Source organism: Triturus cristatus, chromosome 5_1 (assembly GCF_964204655.1).
Source record: "Triturus cristatus chromosome 5_1, aTriCri1.1, whole genome shotgun sequence".
NCBI lineage: Eukaryota > Metazoa > Chordata > Amphibia > Caudata > Salamandridae > Triturus > Triturus cristatus.
The window spans coordinates 763,000,774-763,017,059 of NC_140587.1; the positions used below are offsets into that span (position 1 = coordinate 763,000,774).

At 43.3% G+C, this 16,286-nt stretch overlaps 1 protein-coding gene across 1 annotated transcript in view; it reads right to left on the reverse strand.

Annotated features, from left to right (window-relative positions):
• Positions 1–326: 326 nt before the first annotated feature.
• Positions 327–16,286, reverse strand: part of LOC146831439 (histamine H3 receptor-like) — a 55,685-nt gene continuing 39,725 nt past the window's right edge. Inside the window, exon 3 of the mRNA XM_085603909.1 lies at positions 327–1,097. Within this exon, the coding sequence (XP_085460035.1) occupies positions 327–1,097 (771 nt within the window). The remainder of the gene's footprint in view (positions 1,098–16,286) is intronic.

Sequence of the window (16,286 nt, forward strand, 5' to 3'; positions counted from 1 at the left end):
CATGCCGAACCTTAACTGTCTCAAGTAATTTTAGAACGTTTTACATTACTACGTCAAATGACCCCAAAGTTATTAGCAATACAAAGAACGGCTTTTCAATGAAACATCTGACCTATCGTTAATTAAAGAGCCGCTATGACCTACTCCATAAAATATATAAACACCAACTTTGTAATACATATATAGATATACACACACATATATATATACATATTTATATTAATACATACGTGAGTGTATGTATGTGTAAACACACATATTTATATATGTGCATTTCTATATATATGTGTTTATTAAATTCGTGTGTGTGCGTGTGTATATACGACTTAATTTACTTTACAATACAGAATTTTCATGAACGCTTTTCTGAATTTTTTGTGACACAGAGGATATAGGAAGGGGTTGATAGAGGAATTGATCCAGAGAAGCCACCATGCAACGTCGTACAGGTAAGGGTTGAAGCACAGTCCTTGGCAAACTGCTCGGGTAAGAAAAAGCAATGTGAATGGCCCCCAGCAAATAAAATATACACCCACAATAATGGCAAGTGACTTTACAATTTGTATATCCTTTTTCAGTTTTGAGTGGTCAGAAGCAGGTATTAGCTTGCCAGCTTTTTCGTGGGTAATTCGTTTTGTTGTGTTCACTTCAATAACTGAAATTTTAAGCATGTTTACTTTTCCTATGGGTGAAGTTTCATTCGCAGATTTATTAGAATACGGTTTCAAAGCCTCCACTCGGATAGCAGTGTTGAATCCGTTATCAGTGATTGAATTATCATTCTTCCTCGGCAAGTTCAAGCTCCTCGAGCGTTTTTTATTCCGTTTTCTGATGTTGAAGTAGATGCTCAGATTCAGATAGACAATGCAAATGAAGGGGATGTAAAAGTCCATCAACGAAAGTCCAATCAGAAAATGCCAGGAGTTGTTAAACTCGAAACTGCAGGTTCCATCTGGCAAACTACTGTTGCCTACTATAATATCCCAGAAAATGATGGCTGGAGCAGAAACCAGAAATGCCACTATCCAGGCTGTGCCTATCTGGATGAAGGCGCTGTTGGCCTTTTTGCTGCTCCTTTGTTGAACACTATAAGACACCTGTAGAGAGAAACGTTGTTTTAAACAAGAGTAGCAATTTCACTATTTGATATGGTGTGATATTGATGACATGCATGAAAAATGATTTTTTTTATTTATGGCACTCTAGAATAAAACTGCCTCCATTCTCACTCATCTATATACATGTTCAAACGGACATGAAAAGTGCAGTGTCAAATAGTAGATCAATGATCAAACTCACAGTTTCGTATTTTTCTACCTTTCCATAAAACAGGACTACACATGAAACATTGTGAGTAACATAAACCTAAATGTCTCGTTGAGTAAGCAGGGCCCTGAGCTTGAATTTGGCTGAGAGGAATTCTTCATCTGTGCTGGGGACTTTTGCACCCAGTTCTTTTCCCCATGTAGAATCCTCCACAGTTACAGGATATATGTGATAAATGACCAGTGATCCACAGTCTACAGCTGCGGCCAGGATGTTGAGGATGCTAGTGAATTTGCCCATTATCTGTAAATTCCATTTTTGGAGTTTCTACCAATATGTTCAGACATTAGTAGAATAGTGGTTCTCCATAGAATCACAGTATCAGCAATTCTTTAATGATTTCCCGTTATAATTAATACTTAAATCAGGTCATCTCTCCAACATCACAAAGAAAGATGTACAATAGATCAGACGTACATACAGCATCATTCTAGTATAACATACGTGTGCTGCAATAAACATTAGACAGAAACAGATATATATATGATTAAATACAACAACAGAGTAAATAAAAGGTAGAATTTTACCATGGTGCAAAAACAGTGAATATATGCAGGCATATAGATACGTGGCAGTAATCATGAGTACTCTTAAGATGCAACTCCTAACTAGATGTACCTAAGTGTACCCAGCATGTATGTAGGTGTAAAACCAAGAATCCCCCATAGGAAAGAGCCAACTCCATTACCTGATGTGAGAGAATGAAGGACCCCGTCTTGGTCTCGAATTGGACAACCCACAAGGGATGACAGACCATGGCTTGCTGCAGTGTCTGCGTGCAGGGACCTCTGCGTCTCGTGTCAGCCTGGAAGCTTTCTCCTCTGGTTTGCCCAGCAAAGATGTGGTACTTATATACCCGAAAGGAACCCTCATGGTTCTACCTAGATGTGTCATGGTTCTGTGGGTCTGTCGGCCAATAGTGGTGACTTTTGTACATAGTTATTGTGTAGAAGATGGTAATCCTGCTGTGATACTAAGAATCTTCATGCATAATAAGTGGGGCTAGCTTTCGAATAAAACCAAAAAACATTTACTTGGCACCTAACTAGGTAAAAGGTCAGCACCAGATCTGTTATGTTGAGCAAGGTAGGACAGATGTAGGTAAAAAGTTGTGCACCTTCCTAGCCCTATATTGGGGTACATTGGGGTTACTTTGGTAATTGCATTTTTTAAAAATCACTGATTACCAGACTTTCACTAACTTAGGTTTCAGATTACTGTACTGGAATTCTCCATGACCTTAAAGTGATGGCAATATATTTTTGAAATGTGGTAAAATTAATTACAGAATGGCCTAATAGAATCACTTTAAGAAATACATATAATTTAATACCAGTATACACTGCATAAGATTCAGCCTTACCAAGTAATATGTAGTATATCCAGCAGATTACTGCAGCACATTATAGAACATTCAACAGCTTGTCTAATTGGATTACAATTTCGTATAATCCCTGCATTGAATGAAAAAGGACTTTGATTTAGGACCACACGTGCCCCGCTGCTCCCCTTGTTCAACTCTCTTGGACTTGGCCCTCTGTGCAGGGTCACTCCCCAGACATTTTGCCTTTACTCCTCCTGTTATCTGAACCCCTTTTGTTGGCTTTTGGGACTCCGTGCTCTTTGCCTCTGCTGACCACTGCAAAAGTGCTTGTGGTCTCTCCCTAAAACATAATGAAATTGACCTACAACTGATTGGAACATTTGATTTGCTTGTAAGTCCCTAGTATAGTGGTTTAATGTCTACACAGGGCCTGTGAACTAAATGCTACTAGTGGACCTGCATCACGTATTGTGCCACCCACTTAATTAGCTCCTTACAACATGGCTCAGGCCTGCCATTGCAGCCTGTGTGTAGTTGTAAACTGCTATTTCAAAACTACCTTTTTGATCATATAAGTCACCCCTAAAGTAGGCCCTTAACAGCCCATAGGGCAGAGTGCATTGTATTTAAAAAGTTGGACATGAACTTTTAAATTGTGTATGTCCTGGTAGTGAAAAATGCACACATTCCTTTTTCAATAATTTAAGGTCTACCTCTCCCATAGGATAGCATACCTTATTTAATTTATTAAGTGCTAACTTTTGTTTGGGAACAGCTAGAAACATCATGTTTGGTGTCTAAGGAATTTTAATTTAAAATCCTCTTTAATGGCGAAGTCAGATTTTAAGTCAAAATTCTGAAAATGACAGTTTTAGAAAGTTGGTATTTTCTTGTCCTAACCATTTGGTACCAGAGGTCTGTTTGGGGATTGTGAATTCCACCTAGACAGTTACACAATAGGTGGACTAGCTGTTGCCAGGCTGAGCCATTCTGGCAGGACGAGATGGGTAGGCCGTGCATAGCTCCACTTTATAATAGCTGCCTACACCCACACAAATATTACTTCACCCTAGCCTTTTGTGACTTCTAGACTTCCTGGGACCAAGGCAGGGAGGAAGGAATTTCTGATGCCATCTGTGGGGAGGGGGACTCTAGGTGTTTCATCCGCTTCAAAGCTGGTTCCAGGTATAAAATTAGGACCCCCTCTTCATTAAACTTTTGGATCTGCGAAGGACTCTCAGGGGACTACCTGTGTTGCCTTAGGCTTGCTGTGTACTTCAGAGAACTGCCCTGCTTCTTCAAGAAGACTTCCCTGTTTCCAGAAGTTTGCCCTGTGCCTTCAGAGGACTGCCCTGCTCCTTGAAACCTGCTTCTCTGCTTGAACCCTCAACTTTAAGGGCGACTCCAAGGACTAGTTGGCTGTCCTCCTTGTCAGAGCTTCAGAGACCAAAAGGCTCCAGCTATCAGCTATCCTTAAATCACACCTGGAAGTGGTGCTGACGGTTCAAAGATAGTCCAAATCTAAAACTAGTGCAAGTCGATCTATTGACTTGCGATGTAATGGCATTGCGTTGTAACAACGGGTCGTTTTAATGACCGCGTTGTTACAGAATGTGATGTAACAACTGTGTTGTTAAGGTTGTTTCCCGTTTAATCTGTGCTATACGTTTATGTTCAAGTGGGGAATAGACACATCTTCAGCTTCTCTCTAAACTCCAGATGATTTTCAGTAGACCACATATTTTCTCACAGTGAATTTCCTACTTTCACAATTTGGATGGTGAAATATGTAACAACAGTTTTCTTCTTATATTGCAGAACAATTATTTATGGTGACACTCTGGAATGTCACTCCTATTTGTGGGAGTTTTTTAGGGGTGGGCGGAATTTGCGGAATTAACCTTCGCAAATTATCGCGAGAATGTTTAAAATTATCGCAAACAAGCAGAAATATCGCGAAGATGCGGAAGTTTTTTTCCGGCATGTTCGCGAGATTTTCTGCATGGTTGCGGGTCGCCAACTTACCCATGTGGTTGCTTGCGGGCGCGGCCATCTTGTTTTGAGTTGTTCTCGCGGTGCATGATCGCGAGAAGAAAGACGTGATCGCGCGACGCATGACGTCACTGCGGGCGCGAACTGTCGCGAGACAGCGCAAATGGCTAAAAACAATACAACATCTCATGGAGAACGCGACCGGATCAAGAAAACTTGTCGGCGAACGCAGGGATTCAGGTAAGGCGATCGCGCGCGCGCGAGAATGTATCATTTTACAGCGCGAGCAAGAAACAAATTATCGCCAAGCTGCGGAAACCGGAATTTTTGACATTTTCGCGCTCTCCGCGGAACGCAAAAATGCCAAATTATCGCAATTTCCGCGAACGGAACGAAATTTTTGCCCAGGCCTAGAGTTTTTCTTGATTTTCAGATCTACAAAGCAAAATATATTGGTCCAATTTCCTTGCCTATTATGCACAGTAGTTTGAAGGTAGACCTTCTGGCAATAGGCAGCCAGTGTGGAGCATTCAGAGTCAGTGGAAAGTGATTGCAAATTGTAAGGTGCTGAAATCATCTTCCTGTTGCATGTTAAATCCTTTGGTGCTCTCTCATAGTAGATATTGATACCTGTTGGTATGTCCATTAGCATAGTCCAGTAAAGTTAACATAAGGATGGTGGCCTAGACCTTCTACAAGAATGAACGATGAGGCAAGGTTTCATGTGTTCTCATGGTGTGGAATGTGGATTTGGTTGATTGGTTTACTGGTGCAATCATGGACAAGGCTGATTCCATGACATTTAATATGTTCCATGCCTTAGAGGAGGTTGATGGAGGCTTTCACATTTCTTCAGGCTACTTTACTACTGGGTTGAAGGTCCTCAAATCCTCACATATTAGGATTTGTTTTTGAGGCATTGAGCTAGAAATGAATCTCTTTTACCTATTGGTCAGTTGCTTTTAGGACAATGTAATTTGTTTTACCCAGTTTGAGTATAATCTGTGTATCATTTACATGGCTGTATTAAGTGACTGGGAAAGAATTAATGAGCTCCTGGAGTGGTTTGAGGGATACATTTAACAAAAGCAGTGAGGTAACAGATCCTTGCGGAACTCTTCTCTCAATGCTGCATCGGTTGCTGGCTAGAGATGATGCTTTACCTGCCTTTAAGTCAGGAGTTGATCCAGGTAATGACATTTCCTTAGATGTCCAAATCATTTAGTCTGTCCAATAGGATTTCATCTTGTAAGATTATGAATGCTGCTGATATGTCCAAGAGAATGATGTCGGTACTCCCTTTTCCTGCACTGTAGTTTTTAGGTCATACCAAATGGAGATTGGGAGTGAATACGTGTATATTTCAGGCCAGTAACATCTTTTTTTGGTCAGGTAGAAAGGAGATTTCTTCCAGGTATTTGGAATCTGGTGGAAGATCAATCTTTCAATCAGTTTTATAAGTAATGGTCCATTAAAAATGGGTCTGTACCTTATGGGGTCTCTTGTGTTCAAGCTATTTTTCTTAATTAGCTGTCACTTAAATGATATTTTGAGTTCTGAAAGAAATATGCCTGCAATTAGGGGCTCTCTGCTGATATTAAGTTCGGGATTGCTGCAGAGGCTGATAGTGGGATTCTTTTGAATAACACTTTGGGGCAAGCATCTGAGTGTGCATCAGCTGGCTCACTGCATCTTGCGAGCTCATGTACTTCCCTGAGAAAAAGTTGCTGGAAGGAGTGCAGAGAGGGTGTGTTTTTACCAAAGGTCTCCCTTTTGTGAGGTTGTTAAAAATGTGTGCTTTTATTTTTATTCAATAGGTGTTAATTTAAAGCTTTGCCTTTAAAGAGGAAATGATTGTCTAAGATTGAGGATTTGGTGTCACCATACAATCTGAATTGTGAAACTCTCAGATAATCTTATGTAGCTCAATTAGGGACATTTGGCTGTGGCAATCGTGGTAGAGTGCCAGTCTGTTATGTTAAGTTATGTTATGTGTATTTGTAAAGCACACCATCACCTGCTAGGGTATCCCAGAGCTGAGCATGTGTGTGCCTAGCCCTGCATATGGGATATTGGTTGAGAGAGGAGGAGGTTTTGATCTGGAGTGGGAGGCCGTTCCACCCTTTAGGAGCAATTTAAGACATAGCCACCCCTCAGGAGCTGAACCTGTGTATCCAAGTTGAATATAATTTAATGTGCATCTAATGCAAGATTCTTATCTGTTACTAAGCATTTATATTATGAATATAGCATTTTATTTTTTAACAAAGGTATGTAAGTTCCTAGATATTATACTCTTTGTGTGATATTCAAGTCCTATCAGTAGCTGATTGTGCCCATAACACCATTCAAAAGTAAGCTGGGACAATTTTTCGGTTTTAACCCTTAAAGTGGCCTTCAAATTATGGACTTCCCCCTGTCAAGAGGACTTCAGAATCTTGCAGGACATATAGGATCCACATGTGCATGCTGCCAGCAACTTTTGCTGATGAGTTACAGACAGTGCTGTGGTTGTAAAGTAATGAAGAGGCAGGTTTAACATAACAAAAAAGCTCCCCGATGATTTGATTTAAAGAGCTTGGCCTAGAGTGGATGCGAAAAGTCATTTACACCTTGCATTCATACTCCTAATGCCATCAGGGAAAACAGAAACACTAGATGCCTAATTACCTTCTTCATGACGCAGAAATAAAATCATTCAACACTTTTTGATGTTTTTGCATTGATTTTTTCAATGTCCAAATAATGAAGGTCTGTAAGATTTCGAACTTAGGCCACATCGATCACCTGTGGATGTTTTCAACAGGCTCCTTATCCACAGAACTATTTCTCAAGATTTGAATATGTGAGCTGCAGCTTAGCCTTGATCCAAGCAATATCTGCACAAACCTCTGACATGTTACATTAGGAAGTGACTGTGACATGCAAGGCTTAAGTCACAATAACTTTTTTCCAAACTGCACGAAGGTGGTAACAAGTGGCATATAAAAGAAAATATGTGGGAGGGGCATGACCAGGCCAGCCAAGATGGTGGACGCGAGCACTCCATCTGCCAGCCTGAGAATCTGCAGGTATCTAGAATGGTGAACCGGTGGGTAGCCACCAAAATATGTAACTCCAGTTCACACCTCACTCCTTCCTTTCTGGGGCCTCAAATCCATCTCTGAGGTGCCTGAGAGCATAAGACAGGCAAGCCTTATGGTGGCCAAAGCTGTGGTGGAGGGCCGCAACCCCAGACTGGGGTGTGCTGTGCGGGGTGCCGGGACCCGTGGTGACGTGGAAGGTGCCCATAGGGGGCATTAGCCCTGGGCAACCTCTCGACAGACGGGAGTAGGGCTCCACCTGATCCCTCACCTGGTGGGTGCTGGTTCATCCGCTTCGACTCTGCCATCAGGGTGAATGAGGAGGTACTGCACTCCACAACTTCGGATAGCATTACTTGAGGGCCTGACAAGGGCCTGAGCTGGTCTTCGAGGTCTGCAACAGCCCATTATCAGAGCCTCAGGTGAGAGATGATGACCCAGACAGCCCTTTGGACTCTCCCACTGAGCGGATCTTTCGCCCCTCCACTCCTGGCCATATCCTGGGGGGGCTCCTTGGTGGCATGCACCCTGAGGGCCACCTTCGCCCTCACAATGTACAGGGCTGCTTTGAGTGCTGGTGAGCTATCACATTTGCTTCAAGAAACCCTCTTGATGGCCCTCCCTAAACTGAATAGAGACCCTATGCAGCTGACATCATATAGGCCCATAGCCATTCTTGGGGCTTACAATAAAATCCTAGGCAGAACCCCTAATGACAGATTCAGCCAGATTCTATTGGAACTTGTATACACAGATCAAAATGTCTCTGGTCCCCGCTGCAGCACCTCCCAGAACATCCATCACCTCTTTCTTATACATGACCAAGTAAGAGAGCGGTTCCCATGGGTGGCCTGTCTCATTCTTGAACTGGAGAAAGTGTTTGATACTCTGAGGTGGCGCAATTCTTTTGCAGTACTTATCCGTATGATGATCTGGCCTAGACTTATAGCCTACACCCATCTACTGCACTCCAATCCACTTTCCTGGATTCTTCTGGGTCTGCTCGTCTCTGCTCCTTCCCTGCTGGCCGTAGAACAAGAAAGGGAAGCCTGCTTAGCCCACTGCTCTTCATGCTTGCATTGGAACCCCTTGCCATACCGTAGCACAAGGAGGGCCGACAGTGGGGTGTCCCGCTCACAGACAGGATGCACACTGTGTCTTAATATGTGGATGACCCGCTCTTGTACATGTGAGATATAACAGTTGGCGTCATGTCACTCTAAGACACTCTGGCCAATTATGCTTCTTGCGCTGGGCTGCGACACACACTTGGACGATACCCGCATTAGCTGGCATGCCCAAGGGACCAATTACCTGGGGATTCATTTATACCACACTCCCCGGACTTGTACAAAGGCAACGTTTGTAAGGCCTTAGCAGGAATCGAATCAGAACCCAGGTGCAATTTTGGTAGCCCCTTCCTTTTGCCCCCATAGGCAAGAGCGCTCTGGCAAAGATGGTCATTCTGCCCGCCTTCTCTATCATTTCACAAATCTCCAAGTTATACCACCACGCTCCTTCTTCCAGGAACTGGATACTCTCCTATGTACACTCATCTGGGGCATCGGGCACCGATGGGTTGCCCTTGCGCAACTACAGCTACCGGTGGATCGGGTAGGCCTGGGCACCCCATCCTTCATGGCATACTTTCTGGCAGCACAGTCGAGGGGTCGTCCTTATGGACAGCTGGGAGCTACCTGGGCGAGGCCTGCACTGCACAAGGGCCCCTGTCGATACCAACAATCCAGGGCTTCCTCCTTCCAAAAGTTCAGCACTCTCCCCTTGGCCCTTGCATATGGCATTGGTTCATACACACAGGATCCCACTCTATGCCCTAATACTACCTCTGGAAAGCCTACCCCTCAGCCTAGGATTATACACTGTTAGAGACCTGAGGATCTGGACAGACTGCTCAGTGCTTACCATGGGTGACCTCTCCTCTGATGGCCACCTCCTCCCCTTTGACCACTTGGTCGAGGAGCATGACCTCCCACCTGGACAGTTCCTCATGCACTGGCGGCTCTGTCACATTTGTCGCACCCTTCTGGAACATCTCAAAGGAGAAACCTGCCATGCATCCTGTAATACAAACCATTCTAACCATGGGCAATGGACATCACCTATTCACCCCGCTCACAGCATTACATCAGAAATGGGAGGATGACTTTAAGAGGGCTCTACATGACAGGGAGTGGAGTTGTTCACTCAAAATGTCAAAACTGGTCTCCCGCTGCTCCTGTTTCAAAAACATACAATTTTCTTACTCCATATGGCATGCTTAACCCCGGCACAATTAAACCGCTATTTTCTTGAAACACAGATTGACTGCCCACGTTGCTGAGCCACCTACACAGATCTCATGCACCTGCTCTGGTCCTATCCTGCCCTTCACACTTATTGGGACTTAGTCCACTCCTCATATACACAAAGCATGCACCTGCTTTGCAGCCTTAGCATTTTTGCTTGCCAAACAAACGCTTTACTTCACTGGTGCTCTTCCGTAGCCCCCATAGTAGCCACATGGCATGGAGCAATGCGCATATGGGGCACAGCGGAGGAAGACGTTCTCCATTACGAGGAGGTACGCCACCTGCACAGGCAACTTAACTCCCCTCAATGGGCCACCCTACTTGCCCACTTCAAGCAGTAATTGGGTAATGAAGACCTCCCTTAGTGAACATGCAGCGCGTTCCCTACATGCAAAGCTACCAATACCCCACAAGGGAGTTCTTGTACCAACACTCACCTGCAGTCCTCCCTTCTCAAATTCCATATGGTTAATATAACCTTTTCTGCTAGCCCGATTGCCCTTGTCACAATGCCAACTTCTCTCAATACACTGTTCAACTAAGCACAGCCCACCCACCCGTCTCATACTGTGAAATGCTCACAGGTGTTCTAACTGTATTTTCTGTCCAACATACGTATTCTTTGATGTAGATTGACATTCGCTTGTATTGCTTAACTTGTGAAAACTAATAAAAATATCTAAAAAAAATCAAGTAATGGAAAATATGTGCATATGTGTTTGTTTGCACATTTATGTATTGTATGCAATTGCTCATGACTTACAGTCCATATTTTCATTGGAGCAAAGGTAGTTTATGGGACTGTAGATTATTGAAGTGCCCTAATGCACCATGAATGCAGGTGCAAAGGAGCTCAGTGTCCCTGAGGATTGTTGGTGGTGTCTGACAGCATATCATGGATGGAAATTGATTTTTGAGGATATGAGCTTATGGTAGGCACAGACCTTGCTTGAGAACTCTAACGGCTGAGGATCAGTGGTAGCCAGATGAGGGTTTATGACAGTTGGCTGATGTAACATCAAGGTCGTCAAAGGGCCCATGAGAAATAACAACAATTTGTCATGGAAAGCCTATGGTACTCTTGCCAACTGACTGAAGGTGCGTGAGTCCCAAGGGTTAATAGTACAATAGGATAGATTTCTTGCAGAGGGGCTCTAGGAAATGACAGCGCTAGGAAATGACAGCGCTGTTCTGGGGTTTAACAGAGGCCCCAGCAATTAGTTACTGCTCCAACATCACTAAGCAGTATTGTGCCTCTACTCCCTATTTAAATTATGGAGGAATGGGCACCTCAGAATAGCCCCCTTATCTTACCCTCTCTTTGGCACTCACTGTCAGGGTCAGAAAGACTCCTTAGCCGGCCCATGCCTCCCACACTTGCCGCCATACACTGTTGGGGTCAGCAGGCCCCTACAAAAGACCATACACCCAGGCTTTGCTTTCTGCTTCCCATGCTAGACCTGTTCTATCCATGAGGTATGCTTACATTGGTACTATCCAGGCTCTACTTATTTTAAATATGCAAGATGCTCACACTACTGCTTCCTCTTCAGTAATTCTTCAGTGTTTGAGGCAAAGCTTGCAATATTGCCTTGCTGACCCCTTGCTTTACAGGTTCTTTGTCTGCTAGAAAACCGTCACTGCTGCTGCCATTTTAGTATCTTTTTAGTCTGCTGTCAAATTTAAACTTGTGAGGCAGTGTGGGTGTGTACATGTTCTATCGAATATCATGGCTACTCTTTTGCCTCAAACACCCCTCAAGGTCTAGCACGTCATGTCAGCAGTATTCAACATTCACCATTAAGCATCTCAGCAGGCTGTGCAACTTGGAGAGGAGGCCAAAAGCTGTGTGAAGACCACTGCCCTAGAGCCTAATACGTTGTGTGCATTACGGAAACTCACATGAACATCTAGCTACTGGGGTTGCAGGAACAAAAGGCGATACTTGTTACCTGGGTTGCCCGGTTTCATCTGAGTTTCCTAGGCCCCCAGGGAAGAGACCCGATTCTGGGTTTGACATATTTTCCATAATTGTATTAGGTGTGCTGTAAATGTATGCATGAGTTAACTGTCTTGTTAAAAATACAAGTGATTTATAAGCATATAGGCTGCCTTTATGTCATTTAAGGGAAGAAAATGCAGAAAATGCAATTAATACAGATCCTCTTATTGCTCCACCTTATGTTGGTGTAAAATAGCCAATATTCCATGGTTTACCCTCAGATAGTTTTATCTCTCTATTCATGTGTGCATTACCTCCACTCAAATGGTGAGACTTCATGAGCTTCGACCTAAATTTATTTAGTACTGCTGTGCACAGAACTCACCCGGGTTCCTGGTGTATGAGACCTGGGAAAATGTGCTACATTTTCCTCAATACCTAATATTGTCTCCATATAGCGTTTGCCTAATGAAAACCAATGAGGCCTACAGACCCACAATATAGCCAGTCCCATAATAGTATTCCCTCTTTGCCTAGTTTAGCACGTGCAAAGAGATCACATGTAGAGGGAGGGTTAACTCCCGTGTTTGTCCAGAACCCTTTACATTTTTTACCCAATGGTATGACTGATGATTTTGATGGGCCCTCTGTTAGACAGGAGAATTGCCCAAGCCCTAACTTGTGTAGACTTGATCTCCCCCCTCAAGCTACTCCTTTGGTGGCTGTTCTAGTAGGGGTTCCCCCTCTTGATGACCAGGATAGTGAATCCTCCCAGGCATTACCACGGAAAACTAAAAGATGGTGCGATCAACACTGTTGTGGTAATGCTGGGATCTCATCTAATATAATAATGGCTAGACGTGTGGGTTGGATTGGTAACTGCCCTATACAAATTGATGGTGACTGCATCATTGTTAACTTTAATAAATGTAATATAGCTGATAGGCTTTTTTGGGATGCCTCTGAGCTGATGAAGGGAGGCATTAGGGCTCTGCCTTTGGGTTTCTTCTATTCCTCTGTAAGACGATTGGATGGGAATGTTAATTCTGGTACTAGGCCAGAATGGAAGAGGGCTTATCAGACTCCTTCTTTTACCCGAAATAGGTTGCCCGATCCCCGTATAAATTGGCCTCTATGGCGTGCATACACAGACCCTCAATCTCAAACCCCAAGCCCAGGTAGCATAAGTCGGATTTAGTTTTAACAAATAGATTTCTCCCTCTGTCTCATCTTGATATGAATGACTGACTAGAGCCCCCATTGGTTTGTTCTCCTGGTCCATGCTTAATTGAACAGGCTCTAGAAGCTGAACCTGATCAAAATTGTAAAATTGTCAGTTGGAACATCGCTGGTATTAGGTCTAAAAGGGAGGACACTCGGTGGTTGTCATTCATAAAACAATATGATATAATTGCTTTGCAGGAAACGTGGGATAGGGTGAACAATTTCTGGCTGGACGGTTTTGAATGTTACTGTTTACCTGCGCGTCCAGCCACGGATGGTAGAGCCAAGGGGAGCCTAGCGCTCCTTTTTTCACTAAAGTTGAAAGGGACATCAAGGATGTTGGAGTCGGGATCTCATAATTGTCTGATAGTAGAATTATCCACCCTTATTTACCCCAAAATTGTATTTGTTAACTTTTATAATTCTGGTGAATGTGATGTGGTGAACCAACATTTATTACATCTGGGAAGTTTTTTAGATAATTATAGGTCAAAGCAAACCACTCTGTTTTATATCATTGTCATGGGCGATTTTATTATTCATTTGTGTGAAAGGGATTGCTGTATAGATGACCATCTGTGACCTGCTCACTCAGTGACGCCTCATTTTGAGCATTGGCAACAGAGGGAGGCTTTGGAGGACCTCCTGGCCGGGGCTAACCTCTTTGAACCTGGATTTAATACCCGAAGTGATAGGGTCCCTACGTTTAAAGCTAAGGATAGGGACACCATTATTGACTATATTTTTCTATCAACATCGTTACTAGCTAAGGTAATGTCTTACAATGCTAATTTGTCCCCCTTTAGCGATCATAATCCTGTTATCTTAGTGGTTGACAGAGAATGTGGCCTGCTAGGAACAGAAGGAAAGGTGGGAGTTAGCTCTCTAGTACCAAGTGACCAGGGGAGGAGGTTAAAATGGTCTAAAGTTATTCCTGAATCTTTCCACGCTGACATCTGTGAAAAGGCAAAAGATAATATTGCAAAATGTGTCGACCATACTTCCTCAAAGACGGAGATTGTTAGGGCCTTTGAAGGTATCTGTGGGCAGATAGTTTCTGATCTGACTGTTAAATCTAAACCAAGACATCAGCTGGGTGGAAGGTGGTTTGACAGTAACTGCTCACGGGCCCACCGAGAGCTACTCCAAGCTCTGAAAAGTACTCCAAGAGATAGGGATCGCATAGTAAGTTTAAGGAAATCGTATAAGCTGGCGATTTACTTACGTATACAAGAGACTAAAGAAGAAGCCTGGAATGCACTTTCCTCAGTAGAAATTTTAAAGGATAGTGCGAGATTCTGGGCCATTGTGAACACAACTTTTTCTTTTGGGTGTAGAGAATGACCCCATGAAGAGCAATATCACCGAGGGGCAGTGGCTCACGCACTTTGAGGCAATTTATGGGCTCAATGAAAATGGTGATTCACTTTTGAGTTTGGTAACCTGCCGAGACTCGCTCCCACTGTTATTTGAGGAGGCGGATGTAGAAAAGGCAATCATAGAGACATCTAATAATAAAGCACCTGGTCCTGATTGTGTGCCAGCGGATCTTTATAAATGTGATCCCAAATTTTGGGCAAGGATATTAATCAATGTCTATAATGCCTCGGGAACTCAGGGATTTCCTGCATCATGGGCCCTATCAACAATTATCCCAGTTTTTAAAAAGGGCGAGAGGGATCCTCGATGTTATAGACCCATATCCTTAATTGACTCTGCCGTAAAAATATTGGGCAAAGTCATTCTGGCCAAAATCACGGACTGGGTGATTGAAAATGAGGTCCTTTCTAACCTCCAATATGGATTTAGACAGGGTAGAAGTACTCTGGATCAGTGTCTGAATCTACATCGCATAATAAGCAAATATACGATAGCTAATGGTTCTTTATACATGGGTTTTTTTGGACCTTTCTTCAGCGTTCGATCTGGTTAACAGGTCGAAGCTGTGGACTATTTTGCTAAATATGGGCATTTTTTGGCTGATCTGCATCGGGATATTTCTGCAACAGTAAGGGTTATGCAGAATGGCAAATGTACAAGGCGTTTTAAGTTAGGGAGGGGCGTCCGACAGGGATGTATTTTGGCCCCAATTCTTTTTACCCTTTATATCAATGCCCTAGAAAAATCTTTGGCGGAGGCGTGTTTGGATATTCCGCGTGTGGGGGAACTGATTATCCCGGTCCTCCTATACGCGGATGATGCAGTACTATTAGCTCGTACTGCTGTAGGCCTTCAGAGGCTTCTGAATGCCTTTGGTGATTTTATGAAATCTTTGAATCTGATAGTTAATATTAAGAAATCCCATAATATGATAGCTGGTAAGAGAAATAGGAAAATGTTGTTGTTTTATTGTAATGGAGCTGAAGTCTCTAGGGTGCCCTCTTTTACTTATTTGGGGGTGTTCTTTGACGAAAGAGGTTCCTGGGTCCCCCAACAGAAGGCAAAAAAGAATGCCGTACTCAGGTCAACGATAGCCCTCTTAGGGTTCGCTCAACGACTGGGTGCTAGACCTTTTGAAGCCATGCTTGGAATTTATAGATCCAAATGTTTGGCTATTGCCTCGTATGGCTCAATGATTTGGGACTATAAACAGCAGGAAGAGATACAGAAGGTGGAAAATAGATTTTTAAGAACTATTTTGTCTGTCCCTCAATCTACTTCTACTTTTGCCATCCATCAGGAACTTGGATTTGGCTATGTATCTGATCTAATGAGAATTGCCCCGTTGGTTTGTTGGCTCAAAATCTGGCTTAATACAGACTTCACCTTGAATCATTGTATCCTGCGGGATTGTGTTTCCCTGGATAAAGCCAGTAGTATCCCGTGGTTGGCTTATGTTAAGCATATGTTTTTTTAAATAGGACACTCTGATCTTTTTGACCGCCCAGAAGGCATCAGAAAGGATGATGTGAAATGGATCAAAGCACAACTATTGAATAATTTTATGCTGGAACGTGAGGAGCAGGAGCTACAGAAACCTCTTGTTAGGGCCCATTATCTGATAATATCCTCTCCACCAATAGAGCCCTACTTTCCATCCCTGGCTCCTGACCAGATTCCGTTTTAAATTAATTAATTTCTCCCTG